Consider the following 15,159-nt stretch of genomic DNA (forward strand, 5'->3'; position numbering starts at 1 on the left):
AGAGGCTCAGCTCTAAGATGTCTCTTCCCAGCCTGTTCACTTGGCCTCTGTTCCCAGGAAGGGAAATAGCTGTAACATGGAAGATGACAAGGACATTTGCCAATTAGAAGCACAACAACAAATTTCTCTTGGGAAATGTGCAGCCCTATCTGAATATGTACCTTTGAACAAAACCAGAAGACATAACACAAACTTATCACAGATTAAGCAAAGCAAATATGAAGAGAATGGTGAAAGGATTTTTTTCTGCTATCAGTTTTTGTTTATTTCCAAACCTCAACCTAACATCTGGCTTTCTGTGAAAGTTTTCCTTGTATTTGTTATTAACTGATAGGTTTGTTATTGTCATACCAGTGGGAATGATGCCTCCTAAAAGTTTTTGCTTTTACAAAGGCTAAAGGAAAATAAACACCTGAAAAAAAACCCAACCTTGGAGGCAGCAAGATAGATTTTGCAAAAAAGGGTAAGATTTAAGTCACAAAAATTACAAATCCTTTATGGTTGCAGTTATGTTGCCAATACACAGAAATAAAGTAGAAAAAATGAGGCATTTATCAAGGTTCCAAAATAAAGTGTACAAGAACATTAACAAATGCCAAAGCTTATAAAAGCCTTAAAGCACTCAGATCCTCCCTTCTCTCACAAGCTCAAAAGAGAGTCAGTTGTTCCTTAGTTTTAGTTTATACATTTCACACACCACTTTTTCTCTGGTCACAGAGGTTCTGCTTTATTCAATTCCTATAATATACCTGACCATGGAATGAAGAGCACCTATCAAAACAGGGGAGTGGAGAATCCCACACCTATTTCTCGAGGTTTTCCACTGTTGTTTCTACACAAGTAAATGTTTTAAACACAGAGAATTTTCTCATGGATTTATTGCAAGCTGAAAGGGAAATATGTATTTAACAAGATACAATTCCTCTGAAATGTGCTGAGCTAAAACTCAAAAAGAGACCAAGAAGGAACATGATGTGCTCATCCTGCCCCACTCTCCTCTGGTAGTTCCATGTTTATGGTCTCCTACTTCCCATCTGAAAACAGCAAATTCTCGTGGCTACATGTGATTATATGCAAAGCCATAACAAGTTCCTCAGCACAAAAAGTGAGAACTGAGCGAATTATTTTCCCTGATAATTATTGGAAAGGTATCTACAGTGATAAGGATAGATTTTCATACTGAAGGCTGATTCAAGCTGACCGACCCCTTCAGCATTTCTAAAGAAATAATGTATTATAAACCTAATTCAGTGAAAAGTGAAAGTAAAAATAGAAGCGATGAGACATCTTCTAAATAAGCAAAGCTGCTTTTACAGCATGCTGAATAACTGGAGTGTGGTAAACATACTACTGTTATAAATAACAACCAGCCTTTTGACATTGTTCTTTCGCTAATTATTTCAAATTCTTTATAAACCTTAACAAAGCAAACCTCATGGTTCTCCTGCAAAGTGAAAAGAATTACTCCCATGTATAGGAGGAAAAATTAAGATATAAGGACAGAAAACAATGCTTCAAAGTTACAGTGGCACATTGTACAGGAAGTCTCATAGTGTAAGAGAAAAGCCATCCTCTCGTTCAGTGCTCTCTAAGTGACTGATTTGTAGCATTTACACATAATTTAACTTTACACAAAATGCATCAAAATGTTTAGATTTAACCATAATTAGCAAATGATCAAGACATATGAAAGTTTTATACTGATAAGTAAGGCCCAAACAAATTCTTTTTAAATGGAAACTCTAATGATTTCTCCCTGCTGAGGCACTTCCTTGTTCTGCTTCAAGACTTAATCATAAAACCATTACAAGTAACATTTTATATTAAAAATGCTAGCAGCTGCCAACAGATAATAGACAGCACTTTGTCAGATTATAGATAAATGAACACCAGAGCAAGCACAACAATGGTTAGTAAGTAATTGTGTCTCATTACCTTTGTGGTCTTCTTGGGCCAGCTGACCACAGGGACACCCGAAATGGCAAGATTTTGGTCATCATCAGCATGTTCCTTCAGTATGTTCTGTTGCAAATGAAAAGGCCTTTATTAACCAGAGAAACATTTCTCCAACTGAAGAGTGCAGAGACCTACAGTCTGCTCTGATGACAGAGTGGCAAGATCTCTGCAATTTACTTTTGTTTCCAAACTTCCAATTCCCACTGAAACTCTTGCACCTGTCTTAACATCCAAGATGTGAACCTTCTTGCAAAACAGGAAGCAAAATCAGCCATCAATTACCTCAAATGTTACAGAATTCTTTTATATTGGTGTGTCCAAGGCTGGTGTCTTACCACTATCACCTCTCTCCCTCAAACTCCAGGTCACTTAGTCCCAACTGACCCCACAGCTGACCTCTTCTCTCCTAATCAAGGCTACAAAAGGCCTGAGAAGCAGTGAGGGTCTGCCCCTGTTATTTCAGCTGTCACAGGGCATCAGCTGTGTAGTCTGGAGCAATCCTCAGATGCCTGTTCATTCAGGTAAGTCAAGAATAAAAATGTGCTCTGGGACCTTTCATCTTTTTGCACGTGGCAATCCCAGGGGACCATCATTCCCACTGCCCTTCCTTCCCCAATGATGGACAGGACAGAGCTGCTGAAATCCAGTTCCCTTTATGTGACCAGCTAAGGCATTCATGTTCCTGAGTGTTCACTAGGAAAGGATCTGACTACGGACAGCATTAAGGGAAAAAGATTGGTCTCCTCTCCCTTCCACCCCCACCAAACCCTTTTCTTTGATGCACTGTTCTAGAAATTTCGTGAGTGGGTTGCACAGGCTGACACAGCTTCCACCACCATGAATCACTCCCATGACCAGTAACTCAACACAGAGGTGGTAAAACACTCAGTGGTGCAGCTGGGAACAGTCCATGCTCGCCCCCCATGACTCCCTACGTGCTCACTAATTTAGCTACAAAGCTCTTCATTTGGAGTTCAGGTGGCTGAAAAGGAAGAAATGAAAGCAAAAAAACGAGTCAGAAGGAGGATTCTGCTGTGCTGCTGAAAACTGAAGGCCAAATCAGCACTAACAGGTTAAAGGCCAAAAAAAAGAAGAAATCTCAAATAGAACAAATGAGAACTGCAGGTTGGAAATTACCTCAACAGAATATTTAGGAGATGACCCCAGACAATGAAGTTCAGCAGTGCTGCTCCCAAGTATATGAAAAAAGCTTAATTAGCCAACAACAGGCAGCAGGCTCTGTCAGTCCCCAGTGCAGCACTCTAGTAATTAGTAATTTCACACACTATAGAAAAAGAGCTTAAAATACAGTAATTGTTTTAATAGGGAGTGCACTTGGAATTCATCTGTAATCATCCAACTAAAGCCCGGAGTGTGATGGCATGTTCCAGTCCCCAAGAGCCTGAGTTTGGATGAGTGTCCCTGGGGCTGACTTTCTCCCTGGAGCTCAGACAACCTGTCACACTCAACCCAATTCCCCAGCCTGTGCTCAAATGAGAGCTGTCTTCCTAACAGACAGCACAGCCCCAGCACAGCGCTGCTCCTGAGACACCATCACACCAGTCAGGCTGTCTGTGGTACTGGTTAGGCTGAAAGCAGTGCCAGTGACCAAGACAAGCGATACCAGTACAAACCCAGTTTCACCAGCCCAGCGCTGTGGCTGCACTCAGGAGTTTGAAAACCCAGCTTGCCCCAACCTGGCTGTGATGCAGAGTGTGTATTGTACATCCTCTTCTAGTGCAACAGCCAACAATTTTTAATTGTTGGCAAATTAACTCTTGGCCGAGCTGAGGTGAAGCGAGCACCTCTTTTCTCATGTCCTTTTTATTTGGAGAGAGATCACTGCATTAACTGAGCTGTGCCACATTCTGAAAGTTCAATCCTAAAAACTGAGAGCTCTTTTGTATTCTCACTGCAAAGCCAAAATTCTCCAGAACAAGGAGGCAGCTTGAGAGCCATAAACAAAGGACAAATTAATCCCTTTTTACTTTGCTGCTCTTAGGTTTGAAAGCCTGTAAGACAGAAAACCTTAACATTTCCACTAACGACTGTCAGAGACTCGGAGTTCAATGGAAGGCACAGTATATTCCAAGAACTTGGCAAGGTAATGAAGGTTTCTTGTTATCGTGTGTATCACGTGAAAATATTATCCAAGGAGAAATGTAAAACTATGGCAGCTTATCATCTGAGGCAGCTGAAAACAACGGCTGTCTGCACAGCAGAGCCGCAGCACAGCCACAGTTGCACTGACTGGAGCGTCAAGTGTCAGCTCACAACAGGCTGGGGGAGGCAGGGCTTTGTTCATCTGCTTAAAAACAAGAAAAAAGGAGATAAAGAAAAGCCATGGGGCTCCAGCTAGAGGAACAACGTGATGCTCTTCCAGCACAAGGTGGCCCGATTCATTACACTTGAGGGCTGTGGTGACAACAGCAGGTATGAAGGGAAGAAGCTGATTAACTATGTAAGAATTCAGCTTAGCCATTAATTTCAAAAGCTCAGCAAGGAACGACTCCCCTGAAATGCATTCAGTAGAGGGAGGTTTTTTTCTGTCATCAGAATGAGAAGGGGGTAAGATTTCTTGGCAAGAAAAAGTAAGAACATATTTCAGTAGATATCATCTGTCTTGCACAAGAATCTTCTGCTGCTGCCAAGAAGCTGCAGATATTTGACAACCTCTGTTCTTAAAACCAAGTTTCTTCTGCTCTAACGGACTTCCACAGGCCCTTCTGAGGAAGGGCAGCGTTTTTGCTTTGAAATGGAGACGGTCTGTGGCATTAGTAAGAGGCAGATCTCACAATCCTATTCCCCAACAGGAGCAGAGGAATTACCATCCTACTGGTAACACAGAGAAATGTCACGTGCAGAAATCAGAGGCTGCACACAGGTGAGTATCCCTGGCAGTGTGTTTAATGTGGGCTCCACAGTCAAAGGTCTGCTCAGCTGTACCTGTCCTGTGATGTGGGGTGCAAACACCACGGAGTACAATGGTGACCTCTCTATTCTCTTCTTCACGCGTAAGCTCCCCCCAGCACCGCTGCAGCTGGCAGGGATTTAATTCCCTGTTTGAGCTGAGGGAAGAACTGACCTGCTCCCCAAGTGAGGCCTGTTCCACTCTGCAAATAAGCCTCCCTTGTGCTGCTGCACTCCATCGATCACGGTGATAAATGGGTGCTCAATCTGCAGAGGCAGCAGTTGGCACTTCTGGATTGCTGTGTCCCCACCAGACAGGCACAGTTAGTTTGGAGCTTAGATGATGTGTAAGGAATTTACACAGGCTTAGTTTAGTTTTCAGTCTCCCTTCTCATAAGGAAAATAAATTACTTTACTTCAGAAAGTCTCACCTACTTGACATTAAATAGCTGTATATAGCTGTGGTTGTATTTACCACTGAGAGCAGTAATCCAGTCACCCATCCTCTACAGTGCTCTTGCTCAGCTGGGAAAGCATGGATTCTTTGTGAGCTACCCCGATTAGTTCTGTGAAACTTCACATCACTGAATAAAATGGTTTCCTTTCTCCAGTTTAACTATCCATATCCTGTTTTCTGAAAACATTAATTATCTTCCTGAAGCACAAAGACAGGCTTGAATGTCATACAAAAAAGTTCCTGAGTGTATTTCATTAAGAAATAAAAGTGCTACAATAAACACTGATTTATTTGCTTCAGGAAGAAACTTGTTTAAGACTTTCCAAGCAGAGCAAGAGCTTTCAAACTTTGTCAGAGCATGTTCTTGCTATGCATTTGTTAAAAATAACTCACAAATGGGTGCACTAAAAGGGTACTTCTAATAGGATGCATTATTAATACATCACGTGCCCAAAAGTCGGATTGCCCATGAAATAAACCTTGTGAATACAGCCAAATACAGTCACAGCATGGGTCATTTGCACAGCTCCTGCAGGATCCCTGCCTCCATTCAGTCACACAGCTGACTGGTGCTCTGGGTATTCATCAGGGTGAGGTAAAGGGGCCAGGCCTCTGCTCACTCCACTGCTGATGCTATCAGCACCACCCACCACCCCCCATTATTATCTGTACAGCGTGGAAAACTAGTAGCAAAGTAAGAGGGAACATGATTCAGTGGTCAAGGAGATAAATACCATTTTGGAAAATGGACTGTATTTCTTTCTCTGCCACACTGTCTCTGTGTGGCACAGGGCAAATCTTTTAAATCAAGTTTCCACAGGCAGTCATCAATTACGTGTTCCTGCTCTTCCTCACATCTGGCTTGGAATCTGGATGCTAAAGATCAGAACTTCAGCTCTGTAGAAATGTTAAGTCACTACAGTTTCAATGTAATTAAAATTATCTTTTGCATATATAATTGTTAAATACACTCACTGTTCTGTGGCACATAAAGGCAGTATCCAAAATTACTTTTATCTTAATCTCTTTGCACCCTGTTCCCTGTGATAACAGCAGCTCATCTATCACCACATGTGGAGTACAGGGTGAGGATCCCTGGGAACCCCAAAGGAACATTCATTTGCTGTATTCAGCTGAGGGGCTGAACATCAGTACCTGATGGAACAGCAGGGATGGAACAGCTGCATCCTTACACCAAGGAACACAGGAATCCTGCAAGGACCATTCTGCTGGATGTATGCTCAGAGGACTAAAATCTGTCACTTGGCAACTCCTCCCTGAGCACCTTCCATCCTTTAAAGGCAAAAGCTCTAAACACACTCACACACTTGGGTCTGATTATTTTTTTCAAAGCGAATAAACTGAATAAAATAAACCTCATGCTCTAAGGAGATCTGATGCTTTGGCTCCACTGCTCTGCTCTCTGCCACATCACTAAACACAGGGACAGAAAGGTTGCATCCAGGGATGTAGATTCCCAAGTAGATGGAAATGGGACACACGTTGTCAGTGGCTGCCTGTGACAATTTGCTGATGGGCAAAGACAAGGCCTGTGCTGGGAATCCTGGACTCCCCTCCTGACCTGGGAGGAAATGTACTCAACTCCCCCTAACTGCCCCCATTCCTTCAGAGCATCTGGGAAGTGGATTGTGCAGCCAAAGGGAGTTATTGGGGAAACTGACTGTATGGGCTTTAATTAATTTACTCTGCCATACTGACCCCCATTCTCTCAAAACTGAGGGCTGGCTTATATGTGGGCCAATATTGTAAAAAAGATGGGTGAGAAAGTTCTTTAACAGTTCTTTAGACACTCCTCAAGAAGATGTTTGAGTGAATATGGTTTTAAAAAGGTCTCGCTCTGACTAATCAGTCACAGACTGGCCAAACATCCAGAGGTGATTCCAGAGAAAACAATCCTGCAGTGTGTCTGATGTTTAGATGTGGTCGTGGGCTCTTTAACCAGCAGGGAACCATCAGTATCCAGATGTTGGGCTACGTCCTGATGGTTACAGCGTGTGCTGGCAAGGACAGAAATTTTATAAGCAGGCAGTTATCAAAGGGATGGAACATCAAGCTGCACACAATAAACTGGCAGGTGCTCCCTTAACCAGTTACAGCATAGCATCACCAAATAGATGATGTTGGCCTTTTTTTTTAAATGTCCATTTGCAGTTCTCCATCTCTGTAGTCAGTGAATCCACTGCTCTGGAGAGGAATAAGAAAACAGATACTCCCACACAGAGCTTTAAGCCAGATTCACATATGGTACCTTGCCGTGTTCTAGGGAGATGTCTCACAGCACTCTGGAGTATGTCATCAAAAGAGGGAGCAGGATCCCACTCGGAACATCTGCACCAGCCATTGTATGTTGCACCCCTTTCTGGATTTTTAAGTGAAAATTAGTCTGTGCATCAAGCCTGGGGAAGTAACAAGACCATTCTTTCTGCTTCACCACAAATTCAATTCCTGGCCTTGGAACTTCGTTTTGATTTCTGATTAGAAGATGACTGATCCCAGAGCAAGCCCATGAATCTCCATCCACAACTTTGAGCATGTGTGTTCACTTCCATGTACAAAGTGGCTGATTTTGCAAGAAGAGAATTTCTGAGCTCTTGTGGTTTACCAGAACGAGTGCAGTGTATCACACTTCCAAGCTCTAAGATTAGGGAATATGGTTCCACTGCACACTGCACATGTTCAGCCTTCTTTAACTGGCTTTGAAGCCTTTCTAAGCAGCTGTTACACCACTTCACTAAAAAAGTACAGGTTCCCACCCCATTTACCACATAAACACGTATTTTTCCCCTCAGATTGTGCCTTACAGAGCTCTTGTGTACAGAAAATACGTAGTTGAAGACCCATACTGTTTGCAGACTGAAAATCTACAGAGAAGTTGTGTCACTAGTGAGCACTCACTGCTCACACCATCTACAAAACCGATATATCGTACCAGTGGAGAATAATTATCAACCTATAGAGGGCAATGGAGGAAAGGAAAATGAAAAAGGTGAAAAAAAAAAAAAAAGCAACTGGAAGTGTTAGACAATCTATCTTCTGAGCTGCAATCAAGTATTTACATTTTGTATGTGTCAGCTAATGAGGTGTACACCAGGGAGACACGAGACCAAAAAGGGCTGATTAAGACTATAAATATAAACAGACTTTTTGAGGTATAATATTTACATGTGGAACATAACAAGTGCTGAATTATGAGACGATATAAACTTTTGGCCACTACTGTGACAGTCAGAAAAGACTGTGTCACTGAAGTCTGGCTGCAAACAGGAGCCAGAGACAGCTGTGGTTCAAGGAACCATTTCCCTGTCTGTGGCAGAGCAGCCTGACATGAGCTGGTCACCACACACAAGCTGCAACAGAACTTTGCTTTCTGCTCTCCTGCTGACTTCTGTGCCCACAAAGTAAAGTCTGCGTGGATCAGAAATTTATCACACCTACCTTCATGTCCTCCAGGAGAGCCTGAGGGTCTTCAATGCCTTCTGGAACACACTTCTTGTTCTCTGGGAGAGATTCAAGCTTTTCCACCAGGGCTTTTAAACCCTTCAGTTCAAATTCTGTGAGGTGAGTCCATTTGGTTGAAACTTCTGTAGCTGGAGACCCCGTGGGTGTTTTGGGATAGTCCGTAGGGGTCGTTGATTTTACGCTGTCATCTGACTCATTAGACAAAGTTCTTTTTAGGTACCTCATTACTGTGGCTTTCTGTTTTCTCCCTGCAGCCTCCTTCCCTTCTGAGTGTGTGCTGTTGGGTGAGGAGGAGCCATCCACCAAGGATTTGGAGTTCTTATCCAAGCTGTCATCCTTCTCCTCCTGGAGATGGGCATCACAAGATTCTTCATCCATGTCTAACCACGAATCTGATGAGTAGCTGTCTGTGCTGCGTTTTCTTTTTGCATCTGAAAGTTAGAAAAAGAAAGCTGAATTTTTACCCACTGTAACCTCACAGCTGAAGCACTTCTGTACCACTGGGGCCAGGTGCTGCCTATTTCAAAGGGCACTGGAGAATGGTTTAGTGAGTATGTGACAGGAATGGGCTTTATTCAGCTGATTTTTAATTTTTTTTCTTTGAGGGGGGCGCTTGTTTGTCTGTTTTAATGCTGGTTTTCATTAACATCTACTCAGTTCAAATGACTGGGAAACATTTAGGGAAAAATTATGCTTTCTTCAAAGCTTCAGTCCTCTATGCCTTCAATTAGGAGTAGGCAGAGCTCTTAAGTCACACACAATTAATTTTCCCACAAATCCGAAAAAGACCAGATTCGGCAGCTTTACAGCTTTAAGAGGAGAGTTAGCACAGAAGGAGGAGGGGGAAATGATGGGAGAAAAGCACGTTAAAATGCTGTACATCATCATTCTTCCAGGAACCCTGCACAGCACAAAATCAACTCCTCAATGCTTTTCCTCTCTGCAAGCAACTAACTGTTGATAAAACAAGAACCCCCAGTCGTTAATGCATGAATACTCATTGCTCTTCTGAGACAGAAGATTTCAATTGTGCTTATTTTACGACAACAAGACAAAACACACTGAGAAACACAGGGACTGTCATAGCTACATGCTACTGGTTTTCTTAATAGCATTCCTGATACATTCTAGGTACTTCTCAGGAAAATTTAAAGGCAAGTTTTTGAGTCTAAAGAACTATTAATCTTAATTTCCTCCTAAGAGCCCCAGTTGTTACCCAACTCCGTGCAATCAAGCAGTGAAAGAAATGTAGGAAACCAGTGGCCATGATTCCCTCAAGCACACATCTTTTCTTATTTATTAGACACAATTTCCCTTACTAAGTGAACAACATTGAATGCAGGCTAGCAACAGGAGGAATTTCTGTGGAAAATAGTTAACACTAGCAACACCCAGCTAAGTCAATGTGAATTTTATTACTGGGTAAAACGGGTATGAGATCAAGCTGCAAACAAAAACACACTGCGAAGGAAACAGAAGTCACACAGAAAAAGTGAGAGAACAATTAATGAAAAGTTTCTTTCACAGCTTCCATTCTTTGCAATGCAGTAGCTTTGGATTAGGACAATGTGAACCATGCTTAAGGAAGGATTAAATGGACATTAATGAGAAAGCTCAGCATCCGGTTGTTTAACAGTGAGGTTCAAAACAAATGCTGGAGCCCAGTTCCAAGCTGGAGAATTTCTCCTGATCACAGAGAAGCTCCTTGTCTCGTGCACAGGCTGTCCCATCTTGTCACAAACACTGGTCAGCTGGGTACCAGAGATGCCACAGGCAGTGGCAGTGTGTGAGGGCAGCTTGCTCAGCCTGCCTGGCTGCTAAGCACTGCAGTTCCAAATAAAAACCCTGCAAGGCCAGGCCAGCTCTGCCTCAGAGACATGAGTTGGTCACCTCACACTTCTCAGGGCAAGTGTGCTGCTGCTACAGGGTCTGCAAAAATCCAGCATCTCTGTCCAGTCTACTCCTTCATTCAGGTTTGTGTTTTTCCTCAAAACCGAAATGGCCACAAAATGACTCCTGAAAGGCAAGTTTAAGCTGAAATGCCTGTGAAAAAATGGCAGTCACAGAAAATACCAGCTATCAGCAAGGCGGGGTGCAGCCAAATCCAGCTCCATCCACAGGGCAGCGTAACTTCCTCCCTCCAACCCTCCAAAAAAGCCTCATGCATTATTTTGTGTGCTGAGGTGGTGGCATCAGCACTCCAAAGCACCTCCTCCTCTCTGCTCTGTGCTAATACACCCCCATGCTTCTCTTAGAAAAATAAACAGGATTAGAAAATATCTTAACCAGAACATTTAAAACCTACTCGTTTATCCAACTTTTATTTCACACTGTTTTTTCCTTTGTCCACAGTAGCAAGCACACGTACCCACCTCAAAGGCTACATAATCAGCTTATGTCATTCTCCCATTTTACAACTGAGGAAACAGATGCTTGGGAGAAAGCATGATTTGCTCATTGTCACACATCAAATCTAGGGAAAAACCAGGAATCAGAATCCAGGCTCTCGGATCCAGGGCTGGAGCCCCTTCTCTAAGCCACACAGGCTTGGTGAGCTGTTTTACAACTGTCTGAAGCACAGAACCCAGTCTAGATGGGAGAAAATGCCAGTGATCTGGCATCAAACAGGAGAGGGTGAAAGCAGATACACATCCCTATGCTGCCAGGACAGTGTCATTAACAGAAAGTGGTATAAATCTGCACAAAGAAAATCGTGTTTCTGTCCTCCTGTGCTGTAGCTCTGCTGAACAGGAACTAATGGCTGTAACTGGGGCAAATCAAAAGCGTAAATAAGGCCTAAAGAAAATGAGGGAGATCACGTTATGGAGGTGTGAATAATTTACTCCAAGTAATGCTCTGGTGCGATGAGAAAAAGCTTCCAAGAGAGATCTCCACTTTTTGTCTCTTGCTCTAATCTATGGAAACAAAAGGCAGGAGAGGAGTGGAGCACCAGAGCATACTGGGGGCCTGTTCCCACGAGAAACAAGCACATGGAGGGGGGGCCAGCAATTCCGTTCTGCCAGCTGCCACCGCGTCCCTGCCACCGGCTGTCGGCACGAGGCAGCCCTGCTGTGCCAGCTACACCTGGGCATGGACAGACAAAACCAATTCCATCTAACCCCCAAATGAACCACCACCAAACCACTGCCCTGTTCTCTGCATGCCTGGCAGTCACCTCGTGCCTTGCCTAACCTTTCCCTTGGGCACAGGGCTTGCTGCTAACCCGGAGTGTACCAGGCTATTCTGGAGCACCAGGGGATTACAGTGCTGGTGCACCATCGGATTAAGAGCAGGCTGCTTTCAAAACACAACAACTGTCTGCTACTGCTGCTAAGCTAAAAAAAAAAAAAAAAGCACCAAGGGAATCAATAATGGAAGGATAACTTCAAGGTGAGGGAGATTCAATTTTGTGTTTTCAAGTGTTTTGTTGTAATGCAACATGCCATGATTTTTACTTATTCATTTCCATGAAAACATTATCTGACAGAGTTACTGTGCTGTGAGCTGAGGCCCTACATAAGCATAATCTGCATTTACTTTGTTGAGAAGTGAATTTTAAGCACTGTATTACCAGGGCTCCACTGACTTGCAAGTTTCTGGTTTGTAAAGTCTCTCTGTGGGAAACAGCTCCTGCTCAGCTCAACCGTGGCTTCTTCTGAGTCAATGCACCAGCGAGTCCCAGGGCTGAACCCCAGTTTCAGAGGGGTTATCCAGTCTGGGCTCCCACACAGCTTAGTGCAGAAAGTCCTTCACCCCCTTCATCTCAAAGCAAATAAAACCAGCTCATACAAACCAGTCTGTGATCTAGGTCAGGGAAGAGGTGGAGCAGCGCAAACTTGACCACAGGACAGAGCATTAGAAATCTTTTTTTTTCTATAGCAGTTCACTTTCCTGTGGTTCTGGGCAGATCACTTAACTTTCCCAACAGTTATCCACTCGTACAAGAGTAATTATACACAGTTTCTTTCCTTGCTGAAAAGCAACTTGCTGTATTACAGAACTTAAAAGAAAGGGATGGGGGTCAGGTGTAATTATGAAACCTTTCTAAACTCGTTAGAACAGTCCAGTATATAGTATCTACCTTGCCATTCCCAGCTCCAAACCCTGACACTGTGACTTGGGAGCAGCAGTTGCTATCAGTCTGCTAAAGACAGCAATGACATTTTCATTAGCAGAAAAACCCTGAGCATACTGGTAATGTATCACTGCATGGAGCACCCCACACAGGAATCACTCTATATACTCAGGTACCTGTCTATCATAACCAAATCTATTCTATTCCCTGAGAAGGGGGAAAAAAAAGACATGGCTCCTTCACAGTGCCAGAGGGCATATTTTCTATATCCATCAGGCTTAACATACAGTTAGAGCCATCCTGTTAAAATTTTAGCAATGGGAATCTTCAAAGCTGCAGGCTACAGAGAAAGCATGTCTCTGATAGCCCAGGATCTTCTCCCAATTACTCTTTGTCAGCTCACTCTCAACATCCATATCTCACTGAAGGTCAACTGTGGTTGAAAACATCCAGTACAGACTCATTCATGATAAGAGTAAAAATAATGAAGACTTATCCACCCTGAAAAACAGCGCATGTTCAAATCCAGTAAGAAACCCAAACAAGCTCCCTTCTGATTTCAGCTGGCAGGACAAATGTCCCAGTTCAGAGAGACAAGCAAAAGGAAAGAGAAAAAGAGATTGTGTCATTTTACAGCAGCCTGTGATTGCTGTCATTCCCCTGAGTGTTTGCCCTCCTGGGAGAGATCTGAGAAAGAACAGCCTCACACACTGCCTGGGAGGACACGGCCTGGAAATTCGTTCTGGGCCTGAGGAATGGGGGAGGAAGCCACGGCCATCATCTTCCACCTCATTTAGAGCTGGACTCACGTTTTTATTTAGGGAGTGGGGAGACTCCAGATTTCAGCCATGCCTCCACAGAGGTGGGGTTTTTTTCCTGTCTGAAGTTGTGTGAGTGGAGACATTTAGAAAACAGAAATACAAAGAACAATATAAACTGCTACACCAGCATACAACTATCGGGACGGAGGTATCACGACACAAAATCACACAAATACACTTTTATGAGTAGACAATGTCTTGAAAATCACTGTGAATTTAACAACCTTCATGTCAAAGCAAATAAATACTATGTTATAAAAACCCAGTAAGAAAAGTCTAAAGATATTCTCAAAATCCAACTGCTAATGAACTCAGTTTTCTGTGTTCTCCAAGGATGTTCTTTATCAATATAGTAATTTTTTTATTTTTTAGGGCAGTGTCCTGCACTCTCTCTGGTCAATGTCCTCCTTATTAGAGGACATAAAAATAATCACTTTCTTAATAATCACTTTCATAACTTCAGAGATCCACTACAACCACTGTACCAGAAGCTACATAAGGAAAGAAAGCAGCACAACACTCAAGAACACTAGCCAGTTCTAGCACTTAAAAGGAAAGGTAGAAAGTAGACACTTAGAAAAAAAATTATGTCAAGGAAATTATTTTTTAAAAGTAGGAGAAACATTTAGATTATTCATGAGAAATTTCTGAAAATTAATACAAGGATGTGAAGAATTTTTTCTTAAACCAAGAAGGACAGAAGACAATTAAATCTACTGAGGGGTTCGAGGAGAAGTTAAGTACTTTGCTTCATTATTCTTTAAGGAGAATAATGGGAAATTCTTTGTCAAGGGATACTCCCTCATGGGAAATCAAGAAATTGCTTCCAGATAGAGAAGTCCCCAAGGAAGAGACAATTTTAAGGACCTTTGCAGCTCTGAAGAAAAGCTTAAAAACAAAGAGGGCTTGGAACACTGGTGTCTTTAGGATATCCCATCCCTCAGCAAGCAAATGATATCAAGATATAGACACCACAGAACAAACTAGTTTAACTCCAGGATTACAGTTCATAGAGATTTGAGTCAAGAGGCTGAACACAGACCAGTTAAAAGAAAAGCAAAGCAAGTACTGGAAACAGTATTACTCAGAACACAGCATTGCAGCTTTGTAAAGCTAAATAATGTACCTTTACTCCTTTGAATTTGGCAAATGCCTAAGTGAAAGATGCAGCAGTATAGCAGACCTGGTCTCTTTGAGCCACAATCCCCACTAAAATAATTAAGGTTAAGTTTCTGCCAAGAAACAAAAACAAACCCCCAAGTTTCTGACAAAACAAAAGTATACATCTGCCTCTGCCTGGATGTATATGATATATGTGTATGTGATATATGTATATGTATATGATATATACATATATATGTATATATCATATGTATATGATATATGATATATGTGTATATGATATATGTGAAGCCACCACATGTCACAAGACCCTGACCAAGTCACAAACAAAACTTTTT

General features: G+C 42.5%; 1 protein-coding gene across 5 annotated transcripts in view; it reads right to left on the bottom strand.

Annotated features, from left to right (window-relative positions):
* Positions 1-15,159, bottom strand: part of KDM2B (lysine demethylase 2B) — a 111,436-nt gene that overhangs the window by 36,924 nt on the left and 59,353 nt on the right. For all 5 annotated transcript variants that reach the window (XM_085075482.1, XM_085075481.1, XM_085075480.1 and 2 more), the window contains 2 exons: positions 8,780-9,234; positions 1,936-2,022 (listed from right to left, as the gene is read on the bottom strand). In XM_085075482.1, coding sequence (XP_084931608.1) covers positions 1,936-2,022; positions 8,780-9,234 — 542 coding nt within the window. The remainder of the gene's footprint in view (positions 1-1,935; positions 2,023-8,779; positions 9,235-15,159) is intronic.

This window comes from Lichenostomus cassidix, chromosome 15, assembly GCF_008360975.1.
Source record: "Lichenostomus cassidix isolate B80296 chromosome 15, HeHo_3.0, whole genome shotgun sequence".
Lineage (NCBI taxonomy): Eukaryota > Metazoa > Chordata > Aves > Passeriformes > Meliphagidae > Lichenostomus > Lichenostomus cassidix.